Raw genomic sequence first — 26,348 nt, 5'->3', positions numbered from 1 at the left:
CTTCTGTTCAGCTGTGAGGCTGGTATCTATCTAGGAGAGCTAGGGTGGTAAGGCAGGGGGCATGTCCCAAACCAACCTCTGCTAGGGCAGCATTCATGGGGTCCCCTCCTGCCTTGTGGCAGTAGTTGAGCAGAGGGAAGCCACCATACCACTGGTGAAAAGCAACAGAGAGTCCTGTGGCACCTTTAAGACTAACAGATGTATTGGAGCATAAGCTTTCGTGGGTGAATGCCCACTTCGTCGGATGCATATTCATATTCTATATGAATAATACCACTGGTGGTTATTATTCATATAGAACAGAGGTTCTCAAACAGGGGGTCAGGACCCCTCAGGGGATCACGAGGTTATTACAGGGAGGGTCATGAGCTGTCAGCCTACACCCCAAATGCCATATTTGCTGTTTGTCTTAAACACCCAGCTCCTGGAGACATGCAAATATGCGAGACTCTTTTTAAAATGTTAAGTTTTTAGCATTTGTGATGGCAGAGAAAAGTTTGAAAATGTGATGCCTAAAAGCTCAGAAACCAGAAGGCAAATAAAAAGACTCCAACATGTATTATCATTTTTAAAACTCATGAGTTTTTGAGGCCTGAGTCATGATTTTTGAACACCTGGGATCAGTAATACTGGGGTCGAGAGGATCCAGGGATTTCTCCCTTAATCACAAGTCAGGGGAGCGATCTTCCCACAAAAGGGGAGGGCCAGGAAGCAGGAGATTGTAGGGGCTTAAGGCTCAAATCAACAAAGGTATTTAGGCTCCTTAGTACCATTGATTTCAATGAGAGAGACAAGGTAGGTGAGGTAACATCTTTTATTGGACTAACCCAGACCTGAAGAAGAGCTATGGACTTATTTCAATGGAACTTAGGAACCAAAATGCTTTTGTGGGTCTAGAATGTTGGGAATTCATTAGAGAGATTGTGTAATTAATGTGGAAGTGTTGTGCAGAGCAAGTCGGTAGACTGTGGAATCAGTAATTAGACAGAGATGGCTACAGTGGTTTGGGCCTGTCTTCAGATTACCCTGGGGCAAAAGCTCCAAGTACATCTTCGATTGGATCCCATCTGGAGGGAAGAGAAGGCATGGTGGACACGGGATGACCTATCAAGAAGGATGCTGCTGTCATGGAAAAAATTTATGATGGAGTCAGACATCTTGCTCCGGACAGACAGCAGTGGGAGAAATGGGTTGCCTCCTGTGCCTGTAGGCACAGGAGATTCTAAGGCCTGGTCTACACCTGAAACTTAAGTCGACCTAGCTACATTGCTCAGGGCTGTGAAGCATCTCACGCCCTGTGCAGCATAGTTAGGTTGACCTAAAACAATTGTATATGCAACTAGGTTAATGGAAGAATTCTTCCATTGATCTAACTACCACCTCTCAGGGATGGATATATTACAGCAATGGAAAAACTCCTTTTCCATCGCCATAGTGTCTACACTACAGCGCTACAGCAGTGCAGCTGTGACACTGTAGTGCCGGTAACCCTCGCTCCCCGCTGTAGCGCCGGCAAGGGAGACGCACCCTCAGTAACCCTCGCTCCCCGCTGTAGCGCCGGCAGTGGAGACGCACCCTCAGTAACCCTCGCTCCCCGCTGTAGCGCCGGCAGTGGAGACGCACCCTCAGTAACTCTCGCTCCCCGCTGTAGCGCTGGCAGTGGAGACGCACCCTCAGTAACCCTCGCTCCCGGCTGTAACACAGGTGCAGTGTAGATGTAACCCTCGCTCCCCGCTGTAGCGCTGGTGCAGTGTAGACGACCCTCCTCTTTACTCCCCTTATGCTCCCCCCAAGCCCTGTCTCCTTGTCAGGGAGGCTCCCTGTACTAGGGATGGATTTGGAGGCTTCCCCCATGACAAGGGAGGAGGGAGGATCTGGCTCAGTGCCCCCCTGGGCGGCTACTCCCCTTAATGCGGGGGTGGGGGTGGAGATGAGAGGGCCCTGGAGCGCCCTCCGTGGGGGCCGGAACGGTAGTTCCCCGGCTCCGTGTTTCCCGCCTCCGCGGGGGGAAGGTTACACAGACGGGACCAAGATGGCGGCGCCCAGCGCTGCTGCCCCGGAGAGCGAGGAGGGGCCCGGGGGTAAAGCGAAGTCCCCAGCCGTCACCCCGCAGAAGATCCGGGAGCTGATAGACGGGGGCATCGCCCCGGAGGAGCCCGGCCTGGAGGGGTGAGCGGGGATCGGGGGGGAGGGTCATCTCCCTGGTTACCCCCCCCCCCTTGGCCCCGGCGTTGGGCCCAGGGGGGGGGGGGGGGGGGGGTTCAGCCCCACACAGGGTCCGACAGGCCCCCAGCGTGGGCACCGTTGCGGCCACATGGGCCCAGACAGGCGAGTGTCCCTCTCAAGCCGGGCTGGAGTGAGGGCCCCGGGCGGTCCAGTCGCTCGCGGTCGGGGGGAGGGCGATGGACCTGGCCGAGGCTTTCGGAGCATTGTTTGCCTGGCCAGAGGCAGGCGCTGCCCGTTCGGCCCCGGCATCTCGGAGGAGGCCGGTGTTTGCCTTGCGATGGGCCCTATTGTAGCTGCCACGTTGTCAGCACAGCCCCGTGGTTGGGTCCAGTCGGTGATGCGCTCCCAAAATCCTAAGAACCGGTTCCCTACCGGGTCCTCGGCAGCACTGCGGCGAGGGGGGCCTTCACTCACTCCGGGTTTTCAGCGGCATTTCGGCGGCAGGTCCTTTACCCGGAGCGAGTGAAGATCCCTTCCCCCACATCGCCGAAATGCCGCTGAACACCTGGTAGGGAACCGCGCAGTGAGTACAAGCCCCACGTGCCTGTCTTCCCCCCCCCCCCCATCCGATCCACCCCCTACCCAACTTGCTCTGCTCCCTGTCCCCTGACTGCCCCGACCCCATCCACCCCCACCCCGACAGACCCCTGGAACTCCCACACCTACCCAACCCCCCTGTTCCCCATCCCTTGCCCGCCCCCCCCCAGAACCTCTGCCCCCTCCAGCCGCTCCCTGCCCCTTATCCAACCCCTCCTCCCAACCCTGGCTCCCTTACTATGCTGTTCAAAGTGGCAGGAGCTGCAGAGCTGCCCAGAGTGCTGGCGCCAGTGGCGCAGGGCACTGGGGTTCTGCAGGGGGGGGGGAAGCGGGGGAGCCTCCCCAGCTGGGACGGTTTCACCCACCGGCCCCTTTAACAACCAGTTCTACACCGACTTCTAAATTTAACAACCAGTTCTTGCGAACCAGTGTGAACTGGCTCCAGTTTGCACAAGCCTTTGTGTTTACAGCAGCTGACTCTCAAGTGGATTTCTTTTCTCATTGTGAATCAAAATTGACTCCCTGTGTGGCTAGACTTAAGCACAGCCCCGGTTATGAGTGGTGAGGAAGTGTAGGAGCTGAAGATGACCCCCAAGTTTTTTGGCTGGGGTGACATGGAGGTTTGTGGTATTTTTTAAAGGTGACCAAGAATGGGTGGAGTGGGGAAGGTTTCAGAGAGGATATTAAAAGTCCAGGTTTGGCCAAAAGTTAATTTAAAATTGACAGGAACGTATCAAGGAGGTGAAGTCTATGTACCAGGCTCTGATGTGGAATTGGATGGAGGCTCACAAACGAAGAAAAAGGTTTGTAATTCATCAGTGAAAAGTCGGTGGTTGAAACCATCTAGCAAGAAGATCTAGAGGGAGAAGAGGACAAGACAAGGGGGGACTCTCACATGGAGAGGGGAGGAGGAAGACCTACCAAAAGAGATGTCGAAAGGAAAAAATAGAGAAATAGGAGGAGAACCAGGGAGGGACAGAGTTATAGAAGCCAACAGAGCACAAGGTTTTAAGAAGGGCGTTATTGGTGGTGTCAAAAGCAGCACAGGGAGGCCTCTGGGTGCTACCATAAGGAAATAGTAAATAAGAAATTCACACTTTTTGTTTAACAGTGCCTCACAGTCTTTTTTTCACCCCAGAAGCTAATGTAGCTTTGAGATGGGAAGAGAACAATGTCGTCTTGCTCACAGTCTTGTGCCCTGTCATAGAATCATAGAACTGTGGGACTGGAAGGGTTGAGGTTGAGAGATTACCTAGTCCAGTCCCCTGCACTCAAGCCAAGACTATGTAGTAGATAGACCAGGGGTTCTCAAACTGGGGATTGGGACCCCTCAGGGGCTCATGAGGTTATTACATGGGGGGTTGTGAGCTGTCAGCCTCCCCCCAAACCCCACTTTTCCTCCAGCGTTTATAATAGTGTTAAATATATTAACAAGTGTTTTTAATTGATAAGTGGGGGGTTACACTCAGAATCTTGCTATGTGAAAGGGGTCACCAGTACAAAAGTTTGAGAACCACTGAGCTAGACCATTCCTGACGGATATTTGTCTAACCTGTTCTTAAAAATTCCAATGATGGAGATACCCCAATCTCCTTAGGCAATTTGTGCCAGTGCTTAACTATCCTGATAGTTAGAAAGTTTTTCCTAATGTCCAACCTAAACCTCCCTTGCTGCAATTTAAGGCACTGAATCATGCTGCTCCATTGCAAAGTTCTCAGATTTCGTATCCGTTTTCCATATTACTTCACCAGATTTGGGAAAGAGGTGGGAGAACCCTCATGGCAAATGCATATCACCAGCTATTACTGATCAGTGTCAGGAGATTGAGTGCTGATGTTTAGTGTACATCTTTGTTCCATTTTCTCTTAATTGGCCTTTGTTTCGTTAACACTTCTTAGAATCTGGGGTTTGTAGGGCTTATGGAAGAAATTTGTTTGGAGGTTAAGCTTGAAGGGTGAGATTGGTAGAGGTGTTGTGGACTCATTGCTGTAATATGCATTTTTCTAGAACGTTAATGAAATCTTTACACAGAGGGCAAAGGGACTTTGCTTGCTGACCTGTTGCTTTATTTTAGAAAGGACACATCTGCCTTGTCAGAATCAACTAATGGCTCTTCGCAAACAGATGCTCTTCCTTTTGAGACAACTAGTAAAGAAGCCTTCTTCAGCAGAGTAGAAACGTTTACTATATCCTTTTTGGTGCTGAGCTTTCTGTATCAAAAACTGACCTACCCCTACGCTCCCACCAAAAACCAACCCAGAATTTCTCCTGGCAGTCAGTCCCCATGCGTGTCTCTTCACCCAGCCACTCCGTTTCTTAAAAGGTGGAAACGGTGTCCTTCAATAAAGACCCAGGGGAATTGTTTGGTTGGCCCAAGTATTTAGCTGAATACAGTTGTGATGTCTCTGTATTGTTGTCCTTAACATGAGCACTCTTTGAAGTGGGCAGGCAAACCTCATGAGCTGTCCCCACTGATATGTGCCAAATATGGATGGACCAATATAGAGAGTGACATGCTGAAGTGCTCCAGCTGCCAGGCCTTCCTCTGTGCAAGTTTGCAGCTGGCATTTGACTTCAACAAGTGTACGTACAACAGTCTCTCCATACGGCTGATCGCTTTGTTCCTAATCTGGGAATAAAACTACAGATTTCACAGCAAAGGGCCTAGAGCAGGCACCTAAATTCATACTTGGGCATTTACATTTGGTATTTTCTCTGGAAGCTGGGGCCTCTCTGAAAATGGAGCCGCTTGTTTAGCATGTTTAAGTTCATGCACCCAAGTTTAAAAACATCCTTGGGTTTTAAAGGTCATAAACCCTCCTGCTTGAGGGCATCAACTGAGCTCTTCTACCAGGGGCTGGGAAGAGATTTCCCGGGGGGCAGGTTATTCCACTGCAGGGTTTCTTGCACCATCTCCTGAAGCAGCTGGTAACTGACCACTGCAGGGACGATCTTTTTGTTCTGTGCTTGGACAGCGCCTAGCACAAAGGTATCCTGGTCCTTGCGTCGGGCTCCTAGATGCTATGGCCATACAAATAATAATGGGCCTCTGCTCTGAGCCAGTCTGGCATTTCCCTTGTAACAAAGAATTTATGGGGAATTGTTAGCAGTTAAACTCTCTCTACCTGTTATGTTCACTTTATGTTGTTTTTTCTAGTCTAGCAACCAATCTCAAGTTTTTCCCTTAGCCTTGGAGTACGATGGTTTCACCGCCCTTTAACTTGCTCTCCTTCCCTGTACATTCCTTTGCCTGGAGACCATATTAACCCACACCCACAATTGAAACTGGAGCTTTCTGCTTCTTTTGGTCAAGCAAACGCTTCTGGCCAGTGATTCTCTCTCCTTTTTGTGTCTACTATGGAGATGAATACATCAGCGTGTGATAAATAACAATAATTTATCCATTCATATCACTTTGCTTTAAATAAGTAACTGATCTTCTTATTTGCATGTCCACTAGGGGGCATATCATTGTTTGCATAACACGTACCAATACTTGGATTACTAATGATGTCTGATTGAGGCAACTTGTGGTTGTGTTTTATCATGCATCTCTTTTAGGCCCTTTATTTTATTTTTTTTTTTTTTTCAGTTTCATTCAGACTGTTGACCCCTCCTTGTTAATTAAATAGTTACTTTAAGTAGCTACTGGTCAAATTAGTGTATAGATAATAGTACCTGCTTAGAATCATATATTCTTTGTATTACTGTAGCATCTCCAATGGTGCTAGGCTCTGTACAAACACAGAACAAACAGGTGATCCCTGCCCCACAGAGTTTACAATCTAAGTAACTTGAGGCGATCAAAGCACAGGGTAGAATTTTTTCATTTTATTACTAAATGATTTGGTTCTGTGGGCAGGAAAGGGGGAGGGGTTTGATCAACTAAAAAGGAGAATTAAATGTATCCTTAGCCAAGTCCCCATCACCTGGACATTGGCAAACTCCAACGGTTTCATGGTGACCACTTGGGAGCAATGTGCCAAGGAGTAGGAGGGTTTGTGGCTGCAGGGAGGTGGAATAGGTTTTGCCTGGCTGAGAATGTCCCCTTCTTTCCCTCGTAACCTGCCCTGCTCCCCACTGCTGCTGGTTCCTGACTGCTCCCTCAGAGCATGAACCAGTGTGGGAAAAGAGAGCAAGGATGAAGGTAAGACAGGGCAGGGAGAAATGAGTGTGGGGCCCAATAGAGTTATCTGCAGGGAAGAAGAGCTGGTGGGGCAGAGAGTATGAGGCAGTCTGCCCCCAACGGGATGGGGTTCTGCTATAGGACACGGGGAAGGGAACGGGAGGTGGTTTAAGATGAGACGTTAACATCTGCAGTCAGTAACTTTTCAGGGTTTCTGCAGGGCAGATTTGTATGCAGCCATCCATGCAAATATCAGTCAAAATGACACCACCTTAGACATTAGCGCTATGGACACCCTGTTAGCTCTCCTCCAGCCATCCCTCTGCCAGTGTGGTGTCTTCTCCTGAGCTTTGTCCAACTAGATTGAAATGTCCCACACGCTTCCTGTGGAAGATCATTCCGCAGCTACCTAGCTTTCAGTGCTGTTTGCCTTTCAGACAAGGAGAGGTGTGCGGTGCTGAAGAAAGCTTTGTGTACTGCCCATGAGAAGTTCTGTTTCTGGCCAGACAGCCCCTGCCCAGGTAGGTGTCACTCAGTCCAACCTGGGCAACAGTCCAAGAATATGCTCTTTCTTCCTTTCTAGTCTTACTGCCCTCTCCTTTCGTATTGGCCTTCTCATAGCATTGCCTTCAGTAGCACCTACCTACGAGGTTGTTACAGTCCCTTTTTACGGAGAGAGATGACTGTTAAAAACGCTAATCGGGATGTGGAGGGGATTGCATGACTTAGGGCACGTGTAAAGGGTTAGAGAATTTATCTTTTTTACAGCCCTCACTTCACTAGGAAGTTGAGCCACGTTTCAGCAATGGATCAGGCTTAAAGGTGACCTGAAAAAGAACAAAATAGTAGGTTCATGCTCCTTTTTGTGCTTGGCCTTTTAATGGCAGGAAGACCCTTATTTTTAATTTGGCATCACTGATTCCTGTTCTCTCTCTCTCCCCCTCTGTGAAATGACGAGAGGGCAGGGATCTGCATCGAAACTGAAGCCTCCTGCTTTTTGCTTCCTAATAGATCGCTTTGCTGTTTTACTGGTTGGCGAGCCCATAGCCCTTGTCAGTGACTTCCTGGATCGCTTTCAAAGCCTGTGTCAGCTAGAACTTCAGCTGCCCTCCCTGAAACCAGAGGATCTGAAAAATATGGTGAGTTTGTGCTCACCATTGGGAGAAGTGGGAAGGGTCAGATGAAGATGCCTGGCATAACCGGCACTATCTAAAACCATATAAAAATGACAGTAAGGTTGAGACGTCAGAAGCCAAGAAAGGCTAAAGTGACAGTTGCCTGGGTAACCTTAGCTCTGCCCCTTGTGCATGCATCGTCCTACAGTTTTAATAGTCTGCATGAGTAACCTGAGGTGCTCGCTGATGTTTGAGCGCTTAATTTTGCAACCGCAACGTTCTCCTAACAGAGGTTTTGGTGTGGAATTTCCTAAGGTTTTTTAAAGATGGTTTTCAAAATTGTGTCCCGTAATTGCACAGTTTGGGGAGGCAGCCCCCGAAAGTGGGTTTACATGTCCCAATGTTGCAAATGTGCATAAAGATGTCAGCAGCCTCAGGTTCCCACTGCTTCATGTGGAAACGCTTCATGGGAAGGAGACGGTGGACTCCTTTTTGTACAGCATGCCCTTAGCTGCAGAGGGAAGGAGGCCAGCCCTACCAGCAGACCCTCACCTCATTAACAGTTACTCACATTAATCAGTGAGGTGTCCTGAGCAGGAAGTAGCCACCAGCCTTGTCTCGTTAGCTGCAAGGTGATTGTAAGATAGAGCGACCAGAAAGTCTCAGCCTATAAACTCTCATCTTCTAATGGTTGCCCAGAGCACTGGGTCTAGTCCCCATCAGCCATGTACCAAGGCCCATTGCTATAGTCAGGTGTTTGGTTGTCTCTCAGTATGACACCAGGGTGGAACTTATTTGCTGGAACCAAGGGTTCATCAGTTGGTTGGAAAGGACTAACAGTGGAGATGGTTGACTTAGCTACCTCCATGGATAGCATATATATTGGCTTAGGTTTAAAAGCCATAAGGGGCGTGGGCAATAGGTGTTGCCAAGGCAATGGGCACTGAACGCATTTCTGTATCCCATCTGTGTCCTTCCTAATGTTCTGTTCTGAAAAGGGCCTCCCCGACAATGGGACCTTGGGGCTCCTTCCTCATTGTGTCTCAGTGATTCCCCATCAATGTGCTCAGTTTACACACATACACACACACTGCCCCCGCCCTTTGGGATCTGAGAGTCAAGCTGGGTTCATTCTGGCTCCTGCATCCTCGCCAGTAACGAAGATTCTGCAGGCCACATTCCACTTTCCATTTCACCTGTGTGGCCTTCTGGGGGTGGAGGTTAGTCCGGCGATCAGAACTTAGTTCATGATTCTGTTGCTCGTGCACGAGGCAGGATAGAATCCATCCCCCTCTCTGTGTTGGTTCTGAAGAGCTAAGAGGAGTAGAACCTTAAACAGTCGCTAACGTCAGCAGCCCGGATTCTGAAAACACCCAGGGAACCCATCTGAGGAGTAAGAAGGTGACATTTTTTCCCATAGCCACTTTCCTGATTGCAACATTGTAATCATTTATTTGTAGTACAGTAGTGCTGAGATCAGAGCCCCGCTGTCCTAGGTGCCATACAACTAGAGATAGTCTTTGCTCCACGTGTGCCCCTTGTATTGGAACTCTGTTTGAGGGAGCCCAAGCATGGCTCCTGACCCTCCCAAACCGTGACTGAGTCGTGTGTCCTTTGCAGTCCTTGACAGAAGATAAAATCAGCCTTCTCCTGCATCTGATCGAGGAGGAACTCGAATGCAAAACCGAAGGGGAGAAAACACCAATGAAATTGGGCTCTGACCTCTTTCAAGTACATGTCCCCGCCTGCATCCTGGCCCTCTGCGGCTGGGCTTACAGGTCAGTAGGCGACTAATCTCGGACGGTGAAAGCTAAAATGCTGTTTGTAAATATCAGACACGCTTCAAAATGTAGGTAGCACTTCGCTAAAATTTACTATGAAACCTGTCAGAAACTGAGGGGGCTGGAGCACAAAGGACTGTCCTCTCCAATATTGCCTCTCTAGGGCCTGAACTTCCAGTGTTTAAAAAGTGTCAGCCTCTAGCTCAGAGGTGGGCAAACTACGGCCCGCGGGCCACGTCCTGCCAGACCCTTGAGCTCCTGGCTGGGAAGGCTAGCCACCGGCCCTTCCCCTGCTGTCCCTCCTCTCCGGCAGCCACGCGGGCAGCGCTCCGGGTGTCAGGGTTGTGCACTCCTGCCGAGCAGCGCGGCAGCGTGTCTGGCTCCGGGCGGCGCGGCTGCCAGACATGCTGCTCTGAGCAGCATGGTAAGGGGGCTGGGGCCGAGGGGCTGGATAAGGGGCGGAGGGTCCCGGGGGACAGTCAGGGGACAGGGAGCAGGGGGCGGTTGGATGGGGCAGAGGTTCTGGGGGGTGGTCAGGGAACAGGTGGGGGGTTGGATAAATGTGGGAGTCACGGGGGGCCTGTCAGGCGGCGGGGATGTGGATGGGGAATGGGGGGGGTGGATAGGCGTGGGGTCTCGGGGGCCTGTCAGGGGGTGGGGGTGTGGCTAGGGGTCAGGGGATGGGGAATGGGGGGGTTGGATAGGTGTGGGGTTTCGGGGGGCCTGTCAGGGTGCGGGGGTGTGGCTAGGGGTCAGGGGATGGGGAACGGGGGGGTTGGATAGGTGTGGGGTCTAGGGGCCTGTCAGGGTGCGGGGGTGTGGATAAGGGTCAGGGCAGTGAGGGGACTGGGAGCAGGGGGGTTGGATGGGTCCAGGAGCGGGCGGTCAGGGGACAAGGAGCAGGGGGGGTTGGATGTGTTGGGGGTTCTGAGGGGAGCAGTCGGGGTGGGAAGTGGGAGGGGTCAGATGGGGGCGGGGCCAGGCTGTTTGGGGAGGCACAGCCTTCCCTACCTGGCCCTCCATACAGTTTTGCAACCCCAGTGTGGCCCTTGGGCTAAAAAGTTTGCCCACCCCTGCTCTAGCTGCTGTGGTTGCAAAGAAAACCTCCAAAACCATGAAGTGAAGTAACTGATGCAGAGATAGACATCTGCCTGAGTTTGCAGAGAGCCTGAAACAATAGCTCTGAGCTGTCAACTGCCCCATTAACTTAGATGCCAATGATGCTATTTCAAATAAACGTCAACACTGTTGATTATTTCACTGCTTATCAAAGCATGAAAGAAAGGTAACGAAGGACCATGCAAAGAGCTAACTGAGGGGTGTGTGCAGGTTGGTGTATAGATTAAAATGTGTAGACTTTTAACAGTGCATGGCAGGGGGGTGTGATTGGTTTCCCGGAAGTGGGAGCTCAGCTTTCAGAAGTTTGGGGAACACTGAACTAAATGTTTAGTCTATCAAATACGTCTGTCTGTTCTAATAATCAGTATCAGTTTTGAGGAAGTGCCTAGATTTGTTCCTGACTTTCTCTCCTCACCCCACTCTACCCTGCCTCCAACACACAGCCCTTCGCCAGGGTCCATGCACCTCCCGGTGATAACGTGTTCCCGCTGCATGAGGAAGGTGGGGCTGTGGGGTTTCCATCAGATTGAGTCTTCCATGGTCGAATTGGACTCTTCCTTTGGATTCAGCAGCACTCCCACCACGCCCACAGAGGCACGCTTGGACCGAGCCCCACTGGTGCCCACGTCTCCCTACAGGATGATCACGAGAAGCCAGGACACGACGTTTCCTCCGGGCTCGGAGCAGGTACGCTTCGCCCCCTCGCTCGGAGAGGTCCCTCCAAGTTTCTTTGGGAGGGAGGTTTGGAGAGAGATGGAGACACCTAGCAGAGCTGTGTGCACGGAAGCCCTGTGGCCTTGAGAAAAGGCCTGTAATTGTGATGTGTATGGAAGGCCTTCGTGGCAGTGTATTTACTATCCCAGCGTCAGACGTGCTGTTTCTATGGCGCTAGATGTCCGTCCTAGGGAAGGAGAAATGTCTGGGCCAGCATGATGGTCTAGTGACAGCCCCCTGTGTTGCCACTCATGGGATCAGGGTTTGGGTCCTGCTCCCGGCCGCTGAGCCAGGTGGGTTAGGAGTGCTGCAGCAGAAAAGACGCGTGGGCTTATCATGGTCTAGAGACCCCCCCTCTCCTTTGGCCAACTGAAGCCACATCCCTGACTGCCGAGAGCTCTAGGCAGCCCTCCACCAGCGCGTTGACTTGCTGGGGTGGAGCTCCCTGCGTAGATCTGAAATTAGAACGTCCCTCGTGGGAATGTTAAAGCAACATGGTCAGGTAGTTTAAGGCCAGGCAGGGACTTACCTTAGCGCTGTCGTAATCCTGCTGGAAAGCAGCCTCCAAGTGCCAGCTGGTGGGGATGGCGGGAGGTTGTGGGAATCAAGCATTTTGCTGAGCGGTTAAATCCCCCACACGCCCACTGTCCTGGCCCGGGTGCTAGACAAGAGCCTGGGCTCGGTTGTGATGAACATGCCGGGGACTCTTTATTTAGGCCACTGAGCGTGGACAAAACCCAGTGGTTTTCTCTGGCTCCCAGTTCCAGAAACTAAACGTAGCCTGTGCTGCCTGATTACATGGGATCTCCCTAAATTCTGGCCTGGACTCTGCAGGTAGGGAAGTGGCTGTTGACTATATTACAGCACCGTGCTCTGCGGCTACTCCAGATTTGCACCAGTGTAACTGGGATCAGGATCTGGTCCCAGGCGGGTACTTGTGGTGGATTTCTGATTGACGGCACAGTCGCTGGCAGCATCCTTTTGCCATTGCCCCCAGTGAAGATGGCTCCTTGTTTGATCCAGATTTGCAGACACGAGCATTCTTTCCAGTGGAACCTGGTTCCGATTCCCAAGCGTTGCTTTAAGTTGGTTATTGAGTGCACAAGCACCAGCGGAAAGCTCTCAAGGCAGCTCTCCCCCAGCCCGGGCTCCGTCGTGCTGCCGAGTTTCCAATCTCGCCGCTTTTATGGGGCGACCCCCTGCAGGCCCCTCCTTTCATCCCTCTCCTGTGGGGTGGCATGAAAGGGAGCTTTGGTGCCGTTATCAAGGCCAGGTTCACAGCACAGCCACAGCTTTGTTGCTGCAGAGTAACAAGGGGATGAAACTGCAAAAACAGCAAGACTGAAAGATTTCATAATAAATCAGGGAGCATCGTGTGCTGCGAGCACCGATCCCGCTCACCCGTGCAGATTTCTGAAGCCAGGTCCCTGGGAGAGACCACTAGGGAAGAGGAGGAAGGGGTTACTTCTGTCCCTTTTTAAAGGGGACGCAGTGCCGGTGTTTGGTGCCTGACTGTGGGCCCCACAGGCTGGAATTTTCTCTACGGCCCAAACTTTCCAAAGTGGCCATCGATTGCCTGCATTTTAGGCCAGGTTTGCCGAAGTGCTGAGCACCCGCAGCTCTCAGTGACTTACTCGGAGCTGCAGGCGCTCAGCGCCAATGAGAATCCGCCCCCGCAGGGTCTCCGAAATCCAGGCACCTCCATCAATGCGGCTTTTGAAAACGTTGGCCTCTGGCTGTTTTTATTTATAGACACTTCTGGGGCGGTCAAGATCCTGCAGTGAGTCAGGGGGAAAATGCCCCCAACGTGCGCTCGGTCCGTCATCCCAGAGCTACCCCTGAAAATTCAGCGAGCAGGCTAGTTCTGGGAGTGTCTAGTGGAGCAACAGTGTAGTGCCCCGCGGGGGCAAAGTCTATGTCTCACTCTTCCTTCGATTCCCCGGCCAGAAGGGACCATTGTTATCCTCTGGTCTGACCTCCTGTATAACACAGGCCAGAGAATGTCCCTAAACTAATTCCGAGAGCAGATCTCAGAGAAAAACATCCCATCTCGATTGTAAAATTGTCAGTGATGGAGACTCCGCCATGACAAGTTATTCCAATGGTTAATTACCCTCTCTGTCAAAAATGTGCCTTCTCTCCAGTCCGACTGTTTAGCTTCAGCATCCAGGCATTTAATCCCTGTGCTGGGGGGATCTCTCACGCTGCTTGGACTTGAGCGACCCCTCTGCCCACTTTGGGAGTAGCACTGAAGTTGTATCCAGGCCATTGGCGAGGTAACTGTGGCAATGCCTAGAGGGTGGGGAGAGCCCCACCCTTTGTTCGAGAGCCCCAGCGGGTTTTTTGAGGAGTGGGCATGCGAAATACTGTCGTTTGCTCAGGGAGTCTGAAGGCTAGTGGCGTTCAGTTACCTGGGGATGAGCGTTGAATGAATCCCAGGGTGTTCTGTAGCACCCATCTAAACGCTCATTTCCTGGCTGGGTGGTGGTTGGGTTTTGATGCATTTTTACAATTGCACCTCCTAGGATCAGTCATTCACATCACTGCGTTGACTCTGCAGAAAGTGCTAAAACCCTTACCCCGGGCACAGCGCCACCTCCTGTGGGGGAGGAAGTATGACAGCTAGTCTCAATGCAGCACTTCCACCTCTCCTGCAATGGTGCTGGCACCAGAGGTCCGGAAGCCTCAGCAGGGCCTGGCAGGTGGAAGGCTCGGGGCAGCAAGCGGTGTTTGTTATGGGCAGTGGCCTGTGCCGTCTTTCGTCCCGCCCACATGGGTATTTTCAGGCTGGTTGTCTGGGGCCAGCCCTGGGAAGGTGCTCTCAGAACAAAGCTCTCCCCAAAAGCGTAGGGTCTCGTCAGGCTGTGCTTGGGTAGGACTGGCTGCGTATGGATCGGTTGGACTGGGGGAGAGAGGTAAGTGATGTGCCAGTCACTCGCCCTGGATCTGCTCCCTACAGCGCCTACCCAGGCTTTCGAGCTGGGGTGTGAGTAGTAATAGGCATGAGGATCTGCTGTGCTTCGAGTGCAGGTCCCTTCCTCCAGCAGCTGAGGAAGTGCTGGTGACCATAGGAACTCTGCTAGCTAGTGCTGTCCGTCAGGAGCTAACTTTCCCCTCCCTCTCCTACCCACTGGTAGCACGAGAAGAGCCCATCCCCCGTGACAGCCCGTATGCGGAGCTGGGATGGCTCGAGCCCCATGGACCGGGCCGAGCCGGAGGCATCAAGCCCGTCGCCGAGGAGCCGCCCGGTGACCCGCAGCATGGGGCAGGGGGACAGCGTGGAGGTGCCATCCAGCCCTCACAGGAGAGCCAAGCGGGCGCGCCTCTGCTCTTCCAGTAGTTCGGTGAGTGCCTGGCCACGCGCCAAGGAGAACGACCGAGAGAATTTGCCACTCTCTCAAGAATCCAGGTCAGGTTTTCCCTGCTGCTAGCAAAGTCTTTGCAACTTGCTTCCTCAACCATGTGTTGCTCTGTCACGCACACACACACACTCGCTCTCCCTCCGGTTAGTTTCTATCTTTCTATCCAGTTTGGGGAAATTACACCTTTTGCCTCTTCTCAAATCTGGCAAAGTCGGATCCTTTTGCAGGCCCAGGAGGGATCAGAAGGAAGGTAATGGGATGTGGGGCCTTTCACACCTCTGGGTTGTGGGTTTGAATCCAGATGGGCCTGGTTGTGATGGGAAGTCGCTTCCCTCTGGCAGGTGCTTGGTGGCCCTCGTGTAACGAATCAGAGTCATGGAGCCGTGTCCTTGGTGGTGGGACAGGTGTCGCCTTATCAAAGCACCATCATCGCGGTGAATTTGCTCCTTTAAGCCTCAACAGAGGGTCCACGGATTCGCTCTAAAGACGGCCCCTGCAACTCAGGGGCACTAATGGGAGATTTGAGAGGGCTGCTGCAGGGTCCACTGAATTGGCTTCTTTCGCTGGTAGTTGTCAGATACTTTCCCCTGGGACGGTCCTGGGCTGCAGGATGGAACCTGCCCTTCCCCAGACAGCCCTGGAGATGAATGACACCCATGTCCTGTTCTCTGCTGCCCCGGAGAGGGCTCCCCAGCGTGGCTTTGGAGGCTGGAGTTGGGGGTGATTTTAAATCAGTGTCTGACTGTATTATTGTTAATAACGTCTCTTTAAAACAAGTCGTCACTCCCCTCCCTGGTTTAGACCCATTCTCCTCTCCTCTCCCTGCAGGACACTTCCACCAGAAGCTTCTTCGATCCCAGCTCTCAACACCGCGACTGGTGCCCTTGGGTAAACCCAGTGCAGGAGAAGGCCGTCTCAGAGGACACCGGCGACCAATCGGAGCTGACATCTGTGAAGGCGGAGCCTGGCTGGCGGGTGGTGCTGAATGTTCTCCTGGCCGCCAGGAAATCAAACAGAGCAGCTGACGCAGAGCTTGTGGTGAGAGCTGAAACCCACCTCAGTCTTTGAACCCCCCGATCTCCCGAAGGCCTACTCTAGTTTGCTTCAAACTTGGCATTAAAATTCTACCTTGGGCTGAGATCCTACGTACAAAATTTGGGACAGCTTGGTTCTGATCTGGCAGAAAGGGTTTTGATCGCTAGTAGTCCTGACTGACGCATGCTGCCTGTCGTCTACGTGCCCATTCAGAAACAGCTGGAGCGTCCTCCGCTTTCCAGCTCCACAAACCCACTGACTCAAACTGCCCCAGCTCTGTAAGGGAAAAATTACCTGGAGCCTGAAGCTGCTAGTAACTTCCACAGATGGAGTCTGGTGAGTCTGTCTATCCAGGGGGAAAGTGAAGGTGAAACCAGAGCCTGGACAGTGTAGAAGGTGCTGAAGATATTTATAGTGACCCCGTATGCAGCATACATGCGTATATAAATACACCATGTCAGAGAGGGACTGTCAGCATAGCTATGGAGAGATGCTAGTCTCTATAGAGAAGGTTGAACCTAGCTTCCCATTATAAGCCTGATTTTGACATCACCACCTCTATCTTAGCCAAAACTGGCCCAAGCTACCCCGAAAGAGAGGCGTTGTTTGTCAGTTTTACTCCCCCAGACCTCTTGTGTTGGAGAATGACCTTTGTTCTAACTCGGGAGGTGGGGTGGGGTGGGGGTTTCAGCATTTGTCGTTGAAGATTCAAGTGATTTGTATCACGGACAGGATAGCTGGGTGTCTGTCCCAGATGTGCCACGTACAGCTGCCGTCTGGGCAAGCCTCTGGAAGCTGGTAGAGTTTGACAGATAATTTATCAGGATGCTAGAACAAGCGTAGGCTGGAGGCTAGAGCCCAGGCCTGGGAATCAGGAGATCTCAGTTCTATTTCTGGCTTTAACTCTGTCGCTCCCCCATTCCGTGCCTCAGTTTCCCCTTCAGTAAAATGGGATTATGTAATAAGGGCTAGTGTCTGTAAAGCAAGCGTGACCCTGGGATGAACGTGCCAGTGCTTCTGTCCTGCACTTTCGCTGCCTGTCCTCTCTCCTGGGGCTTTAGAGGGAACCCCCCAGCTGGGCCATTGCGGGGGGAAGAATAGCTCAGTGGTTTGAGCATTGGCCTGCTAAACCCAGGGTTGGGAGTTCAGTCCTTGAGGGGGCCATTTGGGGATTTAGTTGGGAATTGGTCCTGCTTTGAGCAGGGGGTGGGACTAGATGACCTCCTGAGGTCCCTTCCCACCCTGAGATTCTATGATTGGGGTGCGACTCCCCGCTGGAGTGACTCAATCTCTGATTGTCCCCTTGTTTCCTTCTTGTTGCAGAGCATCTCAGTAAAATCCTGCAAGGTGTTCCGGATCTTCCGGCAGTGGGAAGCCATGTGCTCCTCCTGAAGACCCCCGGCCAGGGAACGCCTGCCAGGCGGGCTGCATGGGACATTGGGTTGGATTAGAGAGCTGCTTTGCAGTTGCTTGCCAGGCAGCTCCTGGAGCCGCTCCTCCAGGCCCGGCGAGCAACGGGAGCCCTTTCCTGGGGGATGCAGGTAATTTGGGGGTGCCCAAAGCACGGTGTGAAGGCCACACTCTGCCCTGGCTGTAAACCGTACCCACTGCAGCTCTCAGAGCCACTGGCTTGGGGCAGCCCCCCGCCGGCTCTGCCTTTCCCCCACCTCCAACCAGAACAGGCTCCAGGCGGGGAGGATCTTTTCTGCCAAGGAACTACGTCCATTTCATAGATTAGTGCAGCAGACGGGCCGAGGCCTGTCCCTCACTGCACACCATACAGGGGCCTATGAGCCAGGGCCCTGCTGGCTTGAGGATGTGATGACAGGTAGTAATAAAATCTTTCACTGTTGTTTTTTTTTTTTTTTTTCTTAGCTGTCTGGCGCTCCTTCCTGCGGGGGTGGGGCTGATCAGTGACATGCAGCCTTAGGCCTGGGCAGTCATACACAGATCTGTTCTGCTGTGGTCCCTGCTCCCCACACACGGGCACAGCACCTCCCCCAGTTCCCTGCCAGCAGACCCATAGTGGGTGGAGTTCCCCAAGTACCTTTCCTGCTCCACCGCCAGGCTCGGGGTGTCTCGCCAGAAGCTCTGGCACCTTAGAGCCGGGCTGGCTTTGTCCGCAGGCTGGCACGAGGGAGCTTAGAGGAGGGGGAGGATCCAATCGCAGCTGCAGGGTCATTTTCTACAAGGCCCCACAGAACCCGTGATGCCTTGACTGCACTTCTGCCATGCTCACGGTGACCCAGGAATCGCACCGTGAACTTCCAGCCCGGTTTAGCCAACCCAAGAAGTTTGAAGAAGCATCTGCACATGCAGGAGCTTGGCTCTCCAGCAGGTCAACGCAGAGAAAGAGGAGGCCGTTCTGTAGCCAGAACTGGTTCCCTAAATCTACCCCCGCCAGTGTCTCTTCTTCCCCCTACTCCTTTCTCTCTGGAAAGTAGTTGTAATTCTGAATTCAGATGGTGCCACTCATCCCATAGATCCCAGGATGCTTCACATGTTATACCCCCTGGCATCACTAAAATGCAGCTACCTCTGGTGTGGAGCACGGCAGCGAGCCAGTGCAATGCACAATGCTGGCAGAGGCTGTTCAAGGACACTGAGCAAACCCTCTTGAGAAGGAAGTTGCAAGGCTCTCTAATAGCCACACTGCACAGGTTGGACCTCTGCAAATTTCATGTCTGCCCTGCATGGAACTCTGCCTTGGAGGATGACAAACTAAGCTAAGATACCCCTGCTGGGATTCAAACTCCTGCTTCTAGGGAATCTGGGCATGTCCAACTGTCTTGAAAGGCTTTTATAGACTATTGACAAGCCCCTTTTGGCCAAGGCTAGATGTGCCCCCTGCAGCTGTCATGTCTGCTCTTTAGTCCACCAGCTGGGGATCAATCAGAATATGGCTTAGGTGCAAAGGAGATATCCCATCTCCTAGAAGTGGAAGGGACCCTGAAAGGTTATCGAGTCCAGCCCCCTGCCTTCACTAGCAGGACCAAGTACTGATTTTGCCCCAGATCCCTAAATGGCCCCCTCAAGGATTGAACTGCCAACCCTGGGTTTAGCAGGCCAATGCTCAAACCACTGAGCTATCCCTGCCCAAATGGTGGCACAAGAGCTCCCAAGCCCCACAAAATACATGATGGAAACTACCTGTGTTCGAGCCTCTGAATGTAGCTGGCCAAGTAAAACCCCCTGCCGGGAAACTTCTTCCACAAGAAGGGTTGTGGTTATGGACAGACCTGGCTCCGGCTGATTCATGATCAAACAGCCGGCTCGCTGGCAGCGCAGGGGTAGGTGTCACATGGCCACTCCAGCCAGAGGCCTTGCAGTCAGTGCAGGATTGGTGCCTGTCAGCACCATCTACTGTTGCTGTTGCAGCATGCGCGTCCCTTCCAGGGGATCCCCCCCCCGACTCGCCCCACCCAGGCTGTGCTCCCTTTCGTTTCTATCGGGGGTTCCTCTTCCTTTCCAAATTGGACTCTGTCACCTACATTTTTTCTCAGCTACAAGCTGAGGTTTAATATTCCTATGTCCACCTCCAGCCTCTTTACCAACATGGATTAAAACCCATAATGCCCCTATCAGGTAGGTCATATTATATTATCCCCATTTTACAGTTGTGGAAACTGAGCCAGCGAAGTTAAGATTTCCCCAGGGACCTAAAACATGACCACGAGCTGCGAATAGAATCAGACCCCAGCAACCCTCTGCTTTAACCTTCCCAGAACTGGGCGTAGAACCCAGGAGTCCTGATTCCCAACTCCCTGATCCAACCACTCAATGAGACAGATTCAAACTAATATTGTTTTTCCCTCTGCATTTAAGGCACCTACTTTAAAAAACAACAACTTGTTATTGGGGTAAAGTTACAATAAAATGTTTAACAAACGCCATCAGATGTTACTTACACGGGATCTGAAGTTTGGGCTGAGCGGAAAAGGGGAGTTGAACTTTAACCTACTGTCCCTCTGGAGACTCCGCACGCTGCTGGGTTTGTTAATTTTAGACCTCCGGCCTTTGCACTTGGCAGCATCTCCTCTCGCGCCTGGCTGGAGTCTAAGGCTCTAGCTTCACTTGGGTGATACAAAATTCAACTCCCTTCCCTGGGGCTGGGCTCACCCGGCACCCTCCTGGCTTGGAAAGCTGAGCGGGTTCACTCGACGGTGAGTGGGTGTGTGTGTGACCTTTCGAAGCCTGATCTCTCAGCCGCAAGGGCTCTGCCTTCCAGTGAGAAATCAGCAGGGGGAAGGGAGCTCAGCTTGGGATTTTGCCAAAACCACAACCACCAAGCGAACCAGCTGTTTTATTGAAAAAACCTCCAGCCAATTCACAGGCCGCGGGCTCTGTCCGCAACGAGCTGTTGCTCCAACACTTGGCATGTAATTGTTCCCCAGGTGCTTCTCCTTAGGGGACACTTCCTTCCACTCATGATCCTCTGAGCCAAGGAGCTGGGAGCAGGACCATAATGTGTAACTAATCGTTAATCGTGAACTCCCGGCTAAGCTGCGCTCCCCAGCCGTGCCTCTGCTGTGTCCTTTGTGGAGGGGGGTGAACCGCTCAACCTCAGTGTTAAAGCACTCGCAGCTTCTTTCCATTGTGCGATGGGTATGGCCCGGATCCCACCCGAGCCCCACTGGGGTGCTCGCTAGCAGAGCCAACAGCAGGAGCAGGGCCTAGAGCTGGAAGACAAGTAGCTGGGTCTTGCTGTCACCATCTGGGTCCTTCCACGCTGCCTCCGGTGCTAGATTGGAGCATCCTCCCCCGGATCGGTCTGCTGAGCCTCCAGCCCCTCTTTAAAGGGTGGCTCTGCCCCGAGGTGAGTCCATGTCCATGTTTATCTCCAATACTCACTTGACAAGTCAAAAGATTCTTTCCCTAACACGTCCCGCCCCCCGAAGCTGAGAGCCAAGCTGGGCTCTTTCCTTCTCACATCATCCCCAGGAATCAAGTTGCTGCACCCCAAATGTTGCTTTCCCTGAGGGGACCGCAGCAAGTGAGTGAGCTGCTGATGTGCAAGGAGGAAGAGAATCCCGCTGGCTTTCCTGTAGCTGGGGTGGCTTGAGGGGAGTGAAATGCTGGGACGTCGTCTCCCAACATTGTCTATTCAGACTGTTTGAGCCTACGCCTGATCTTCTTGCTCCCCTTGAGTCGTGCCTTACTCCTGGAGTAGTCCCGTTGATTTCTGACCCTAAGCTCCTTGGAGCAGGGACCTAGAGGCCCGGCCCAAGCTCAGAGCCCCCTTGTGCTGGGTATTGTACAGCCCTGCTCTGACGAGCTCCCCAGCTAAACAGAGGACAGACACGGTGGGAGTGGAGACAGGCGCAGAGAGGGGGAAGTGTCTTCCCCAGGGTCACGCAGCAGATCTGTGCCCATGCGGGAAACAGAGCCCAGGTCTCTGCTGGGTCCCAATCCTGTGCCCTGCTTGCCCAGTTGTCTGTGACGTGCCAGCACGCTCGTGGTCCTATATAAACATGAGCTCTTTATTTGTGTACGTGCTGAAAGCCGTGGAAAGGCGCAGCCCAGGCCGGAGGGACAATGAGCCGGCAAATACCCATTCCAGTGATGTATTGACCCTGCTGCTTGTCACCCTTTCGTTTTCATTGCCACACGGCCAGGGCTGCATGTTGTCCATTGTCCTTCAAGGCCCTGCCCAACAAGAATCCGAGTTAGAGCAGGGTTCGAGTAACGCCCTAGCCAGGCGCCTCTGGGGGCTGGGCCATTGGTGGGTGATCTCCCAAAGCCTATGCATGAGGTTCCATGGATGGGTGGTCTCTCCTGGGCCAGGGAGAGGGTGACCCATGCAGGCAGTGTGGCCTAGGAGCTGGAGAGCTGCTGGGGAATGTTGGAGACCTGCGTTCTAGTCCTGGATCTGTCACTGCCCTGCTGGGTGATCTTGGGCAACGGGGGAGGGATAGCTCAGTGGTTTGAGCATTGGCCTGCTAAACCCAGGGTTGTGGGTTCAATTCTCAAGGGGGCTATTTATGGATCTGGGGCAAAAATCTGTCTGGGGATTGGTCCTGCTTTAAGCAGAGGGTTGAACTAGATGATCTCCTGAGGTCCCTTCCAACCCTGATATTCTATGAGTCTCTGTGCCTCAGTTTCCCCTTCTGTAAAATGGGGATAATGAGCTTGACATCCTTTGTAAAGTGCTTTCTGATCAGTCTGTCTTTTATGGGAGTCCTCTGCTATGGAGGCCCTGAAGCTCCATCTGGTCTCCCATTCAGCATCTAAGGGAGGCCACTAGGAGTGGGTGCATTGATAAAGCGAGGGAGGGAGCCCCAGGCTGGGACAGCAGCGGGGGGTTTGTTAGTATATAGGCCTGTTTGTTAGCCTGAGATAGAATTTTGGCTTTAATTTTTGATACTCTTATAGCCTTACTAATGTGTGAACAAAGACGCTGTGTGTTGCTTCTGCCCAGCCAGATGGATTTGTTAATATAATGAGGAAAAAAAATAAGAAACAGACCTAAAATGTTCCTGGGTATGGTGGGAGTGTAATATACGAGCGTACGCTGGAAGGCTGCCTGGCTCCTCTCTCAAGCCAAGGTTAAGCAACCAGTTAGGAGGGGCCAGGGGGAGGCATAAGAAACACTCAAAGCCAAAGAAATGCCTGTCCCTGCCCGAAACACCACCTCACTCCTTACCCCTGCCATGGGATACAAAAGAGATGGCGCCGAAGCTCGCAGACTCACAAGCCCCCAAAACGGAGCATGACCATAAACTGTCAGGGGTGGGACCAAGGGCGGGCACTTCCGGGATAATTATGCCTGCTAAGAAGGGGGGAACTGGGACATGGGAAACAAGGCCCTGCGGTGTCAGAGTTCCGGATATGCTTGCTTAAAACTAACCCCAGTAAACATCGCGTTGCCTGCACTTCGGACGTCCGGTCCTCTGCTTTCTGGCTGCGTGACAAGAACCAGGGGACGGGGTGAAGGGAAAGCCCCTAACAGGGTCCCAGGGCACGAGTAAAGTGAATTAGCAGAGCTGGGTGGGGGAACATTGCCCGGCACCTGCCCTCCTTGGAAGACGGCTGGTGATCTTGAGATGGAGTCACGTGACAGCGCAGCTCCTTTTCTCTTTGGTGCACGGCTGGCCGCCCCTTGGCTCAGCGGCGTGGGGACGGGCCCTTGGGGAAGAGAAGGTGCAGGCTGGGGAGTCAAATCCCAACGCAACCCCCCTTTCCAGGCTGTGCAGGGATATGTGTAACTGGGAGCCACCTGCCTCGGTGGCAGCTGAGCCCCCGTGCCGGACTGGACTGCTGGGTATTAGCATGTTCTGGGGGCCAGATGAGCGTGAGCCACTGGCAAACCTACAGGGAAGTTTTCTTCGTGCGGATTGTGGCGGTAGATCCAGCACAGATGCCGGGGCAGCCACACCCCGGGGCTTGGAGCGTGTGTGGCGTTTGAACCCAGGACCTTTGGATCTAACAGCATGAGCTGCTGCTGCCCGTGCGAAAGATCCCGGGCCATCAGTGGGCTCATAAACCTCTATATGTTGTCTAGCTATTAGAGCGGGACAGAGAGGAGAGTCTGTATAAGAAGGACCAGAGCAGCCTGCCAAACAGTAGAAATCCTGGTCCCACGTCCCTTCTGCCTGGCTTCTTTTTAGCACTAGGAGGGAGAAACTCTTACCAATTCCTCCAGGAGTGGGAATGGGGGCGGGTGGTTAGAGCGTGGGCATAGCAGTCAGGACTCCTGGGTTCTCTTTCTGGCTCTGAGGACGAGGTGGGGTCTAGTGGTTAGAGCTCGGAGAAGTCACAACTCCTGTTTCTTGTTCTGCCGTTCACTCACTGTACGATCTTGGGCAAGTCCCTTCAAATCCCCGTGCTTGTTGCCTACCTCCCAGGGTGGGCAGAGATACTGAATTAATGCCTCTGAACGCTCTGCGACACCACCAGGGTGATAGGCAGCTGAGCGAGGGAGCTCCTGGGATGAAAGGAGCTACGACGCGGTACTGGTCTGTAGGAACTGGCCCCCCCACCCCCTCCCCCTAGAGTCCAGCTCGGACCCACTGAATCCAGCTCTGCAGCAAAGACAGGCTCTGCACGGGGCTGGCCGCGTGCTGCCACCCACCCGGGGGGGGGGGGGGGTGCCGTCTGACAGCCTTCTGGGCGACGATGGATGGGCGGGGGGCAAAGCATCGGCCCCTTCCCCACCCCCCTTGTTGCTCCTGGATGTGGCCCCTGCACCGCTCTGGAGAGAGGTGGGGCACAGCACTGCACGAGCAAGGCGAGTTCTTGACCCACCTTGGGGGACAGGGTTTGGGCGGCTGGCTCCAGCAGCGGGACTTCAGGAACCTGGTCATGCGGCCCCAGTTCTCCGACCATGGGGCTGTGGGTGCTGACCCCCTCCACTGCCCCCCGGCTCTGGCCACACGGCCCTGGCCTCCAGCTGCGGGGCTTCAGGAACCTGGTCATGCGGCCCCAGTTCTCCGACCGTGGGGCTGTGGATGCTGACCCCCTCCACTGCCCCCCGGCTCAGGCCACAGGGCCCTGGCCTCCAGCTGCGGGGCTTCAGCCTCCGGCCGCTGGTTCCCGCTGGGTGGCAGCAGGCGCTGGCTCCAGTCCTGAGCTCGGGCCACGCAGTGGCAGGCGCTGGCCCCAGGCGCCGACCCCCAGCCCCAGCTGCACGGCAGGCAGCGGGCTCCAACCACGGGGCTTTGTGCTGACACCCTGGCTCCGGCCAGGGCGCTTCGGTCGGCCTCTGGCCCCCAGTTTCAACCATGCGGCCCTATCCCCTGGCACTGATCCCCTCCCTCAGCTGCATGGCAGCAGGCGCCAACCCACAGCTCTGTTCCCAGGCTCCGACCACGGAGATGGGCCTGTGCCTTTAATAGCCAAGCGTCACCCACAGACTCTTGCTAAGGTGCTGTGAGGCTCTTGTTACGTGCAGCCAGTTGGAACCAGCCACAGAATAAAGCAGATCTCTTGCAAGCGTCTTAAGCACCGAGGGTACGTTTATAATGCAATAAGAGAACCCGCGGCAGCGAGTCTTGGAACTCGGATCAGCTGACGTGGGCTCACGGGGCTCGAGCTGCAGGGCTCAGAATAGCAGTGTAGACATTCGGGCTTCAGCCCCAGCGTTCGCACGGCTATTTTACGGCCCGGCAGCCCGAGCCGTGTCAGCTGACCTGGGCCAGCCACTGGTCTTTTCCTGCAGCACAGACATACCCTGGAATTCGTTGCCAGGGGATGGTGTGAAGGCCAAAAGCGTAACAGGGTTCAAAAAAGAACGAGATACGTTCAGGGAGGATTGGGTCCATCAATGGCTATTAGCCAAGATGCTCAGGGATGCAACCCCAGGCTCTGGGTGTCCCTGAACCTCTGTTTGCCAGAAGCTGGGAGTGGACAACAGGGGATGGATCACTCGATAACTGCCCTGTTCTGTTCATTCCCTCTGGGGCACCTGGCATTGGCCACCATTGGAGACAGGATGCTGGGCTAGATGGACCATTGGTCTGACCCAGTGTGGCCGTTCTTATGTTCACTGACCATCAAAGCTCCATTATCGTAATCTAACCGCCCCCCGGTCATACCTCATTTGTCTATCTTAGGTCTGACCTCGATCACCATCATCTCTGAGGGCCTTTCCCTCTTTAGTGCAACCTGAGACAAAACAGCCTCAGGGGCATGTCCACAGTCATACCAGGCATCTGGGTGGAGCAGACCCTTGGGCGCAGGTCTCCCAAGCACCCTAATCATTAGACCAGCCTTCTCCACCCTGAGTGCAGGAGAATGTCGCATCTTTAAGCGTCTCCACCTTTCTGATGCACCCAGATGGGAGCTGGACTCTCCATGTCCACATCACGCTGCCCTGTGGCGTCCCGCCAACTGCTCGTTAATCATTCTCCACGATATTTCACTTTCTAAATGGGCTACTCTTCTTTTTTGGCAGTCAGATGTAGGGATCGGCTACTCTGACCTGTTAGTATTGTTTGCACTGAACTCAGGAGAACGCCCGCAGTCATGTGCATTGCGCCAAGTCAGCCTTGCTGAACCTTTGAAACAAGGGGACGCTAACCTATGCCCAGATCTGAGACTCTCTCTAGACGAGGACATTGGTGTGTCTTTCGCAAACATGTCAGTTAAGCGTGTTGATTAACACAAAAGCTGGTGTTTCAACAACAAAGGTTGCTACAAGGACGAGGGAGAAAAATTGTTCTTCTTAACCTCTGAGGATAGGACAAGAAGCAATGGGCTTAAAATGCAGCAAGGGAGGTTTTGGTTGGACATTAGGAAAAACTTCCTAACTGTCAGGGTGGTTAAACACTGGAATAAATTGCCTAGGGAGGTTGTGGAATCTTTATCATTGGGGATTTTTAAGAGCGGGTTGGAC

General features: G+C 53.2%; 1 protein-coding gene across 1 annotated transcript; it reads left to right on the top strand.

Moving 5' to 3' along the window:
* Positions 1-1,992: 1,992 nt before the first annotated feature.
* Positions 1,993-17,874, top strand: ZC3HC1 (zinc finger C3HC-type containing 1). The gene is made up of 10 exons (XM_034763880.1): positions 1,993-2,169; positions 4,838-4,949; positions 5,196-5,346; positions 7,327-7,410; positions 7,901-8,028; positions 9,625-9,782; positions 11,348-11,591; positions 14,756-14,962; positions 15,809-16,018; positions 17,339-17,874. The coding sequence occupies exons 1-10, from the start codon at positions 2,033-2,035 to the stop codon at positions 17,405-17,407; spliced, it is 1,500 nt and encodes a 499-aa protein (XP_034619771.1). The 5' UTR covers positions 1,993-2,032; the 3' UTR covers positions 17,408-17,874.
* The last annotated feature ends 8,474 nt before the right edge of the window (positions 17,875-26,348 follow it).

The sequence above is a fragment of the Trachemys scripta genome, chromosome 1, assembly GCF_013100865.1.
Source record: "Trachemys scripta elegans isolate TJP31775 chromosome 1, CAS_Tse_1.0, whole genome shotgun sequence".
Lineage (NCBI taxonomy): Eukaryota > Metazoa > Chordata > Testudines > Emydidae > Trachemys > Trachemys scripta.
This window is presented reverse-complemented; position numbering and strand designations above follow the sequence as displayed.

What these genes read in the sequence shown, in the direction of transcription:
- ZC3HC1 (XM_034763880.1), top strand. Translation starts at nt 2,033, where the DNA reads ATGGCGGCGCCCAGCGCTGCTGCCCCGGAGAGCGAGGAGGGGCCCGGG. An exon ending in GCAGAGTAGAAACGTTTACT is followed by an intron (nt 4,950 to 5,195) that starts ATATCCTTTTTG and finishes TAACATGAGCAC; the next exon opens with TCTTTGAAGTGGGCAGGCAA. An exon ending in TTCCTCCGGGCTCGGAGCAG is followed by an intron (nt 11,592 to 14,755) that starts GTACGCTTCGCC and finishes ACCCACTGGTAG; the next exon opens with CACGAGAAGAGCCCATCCCC.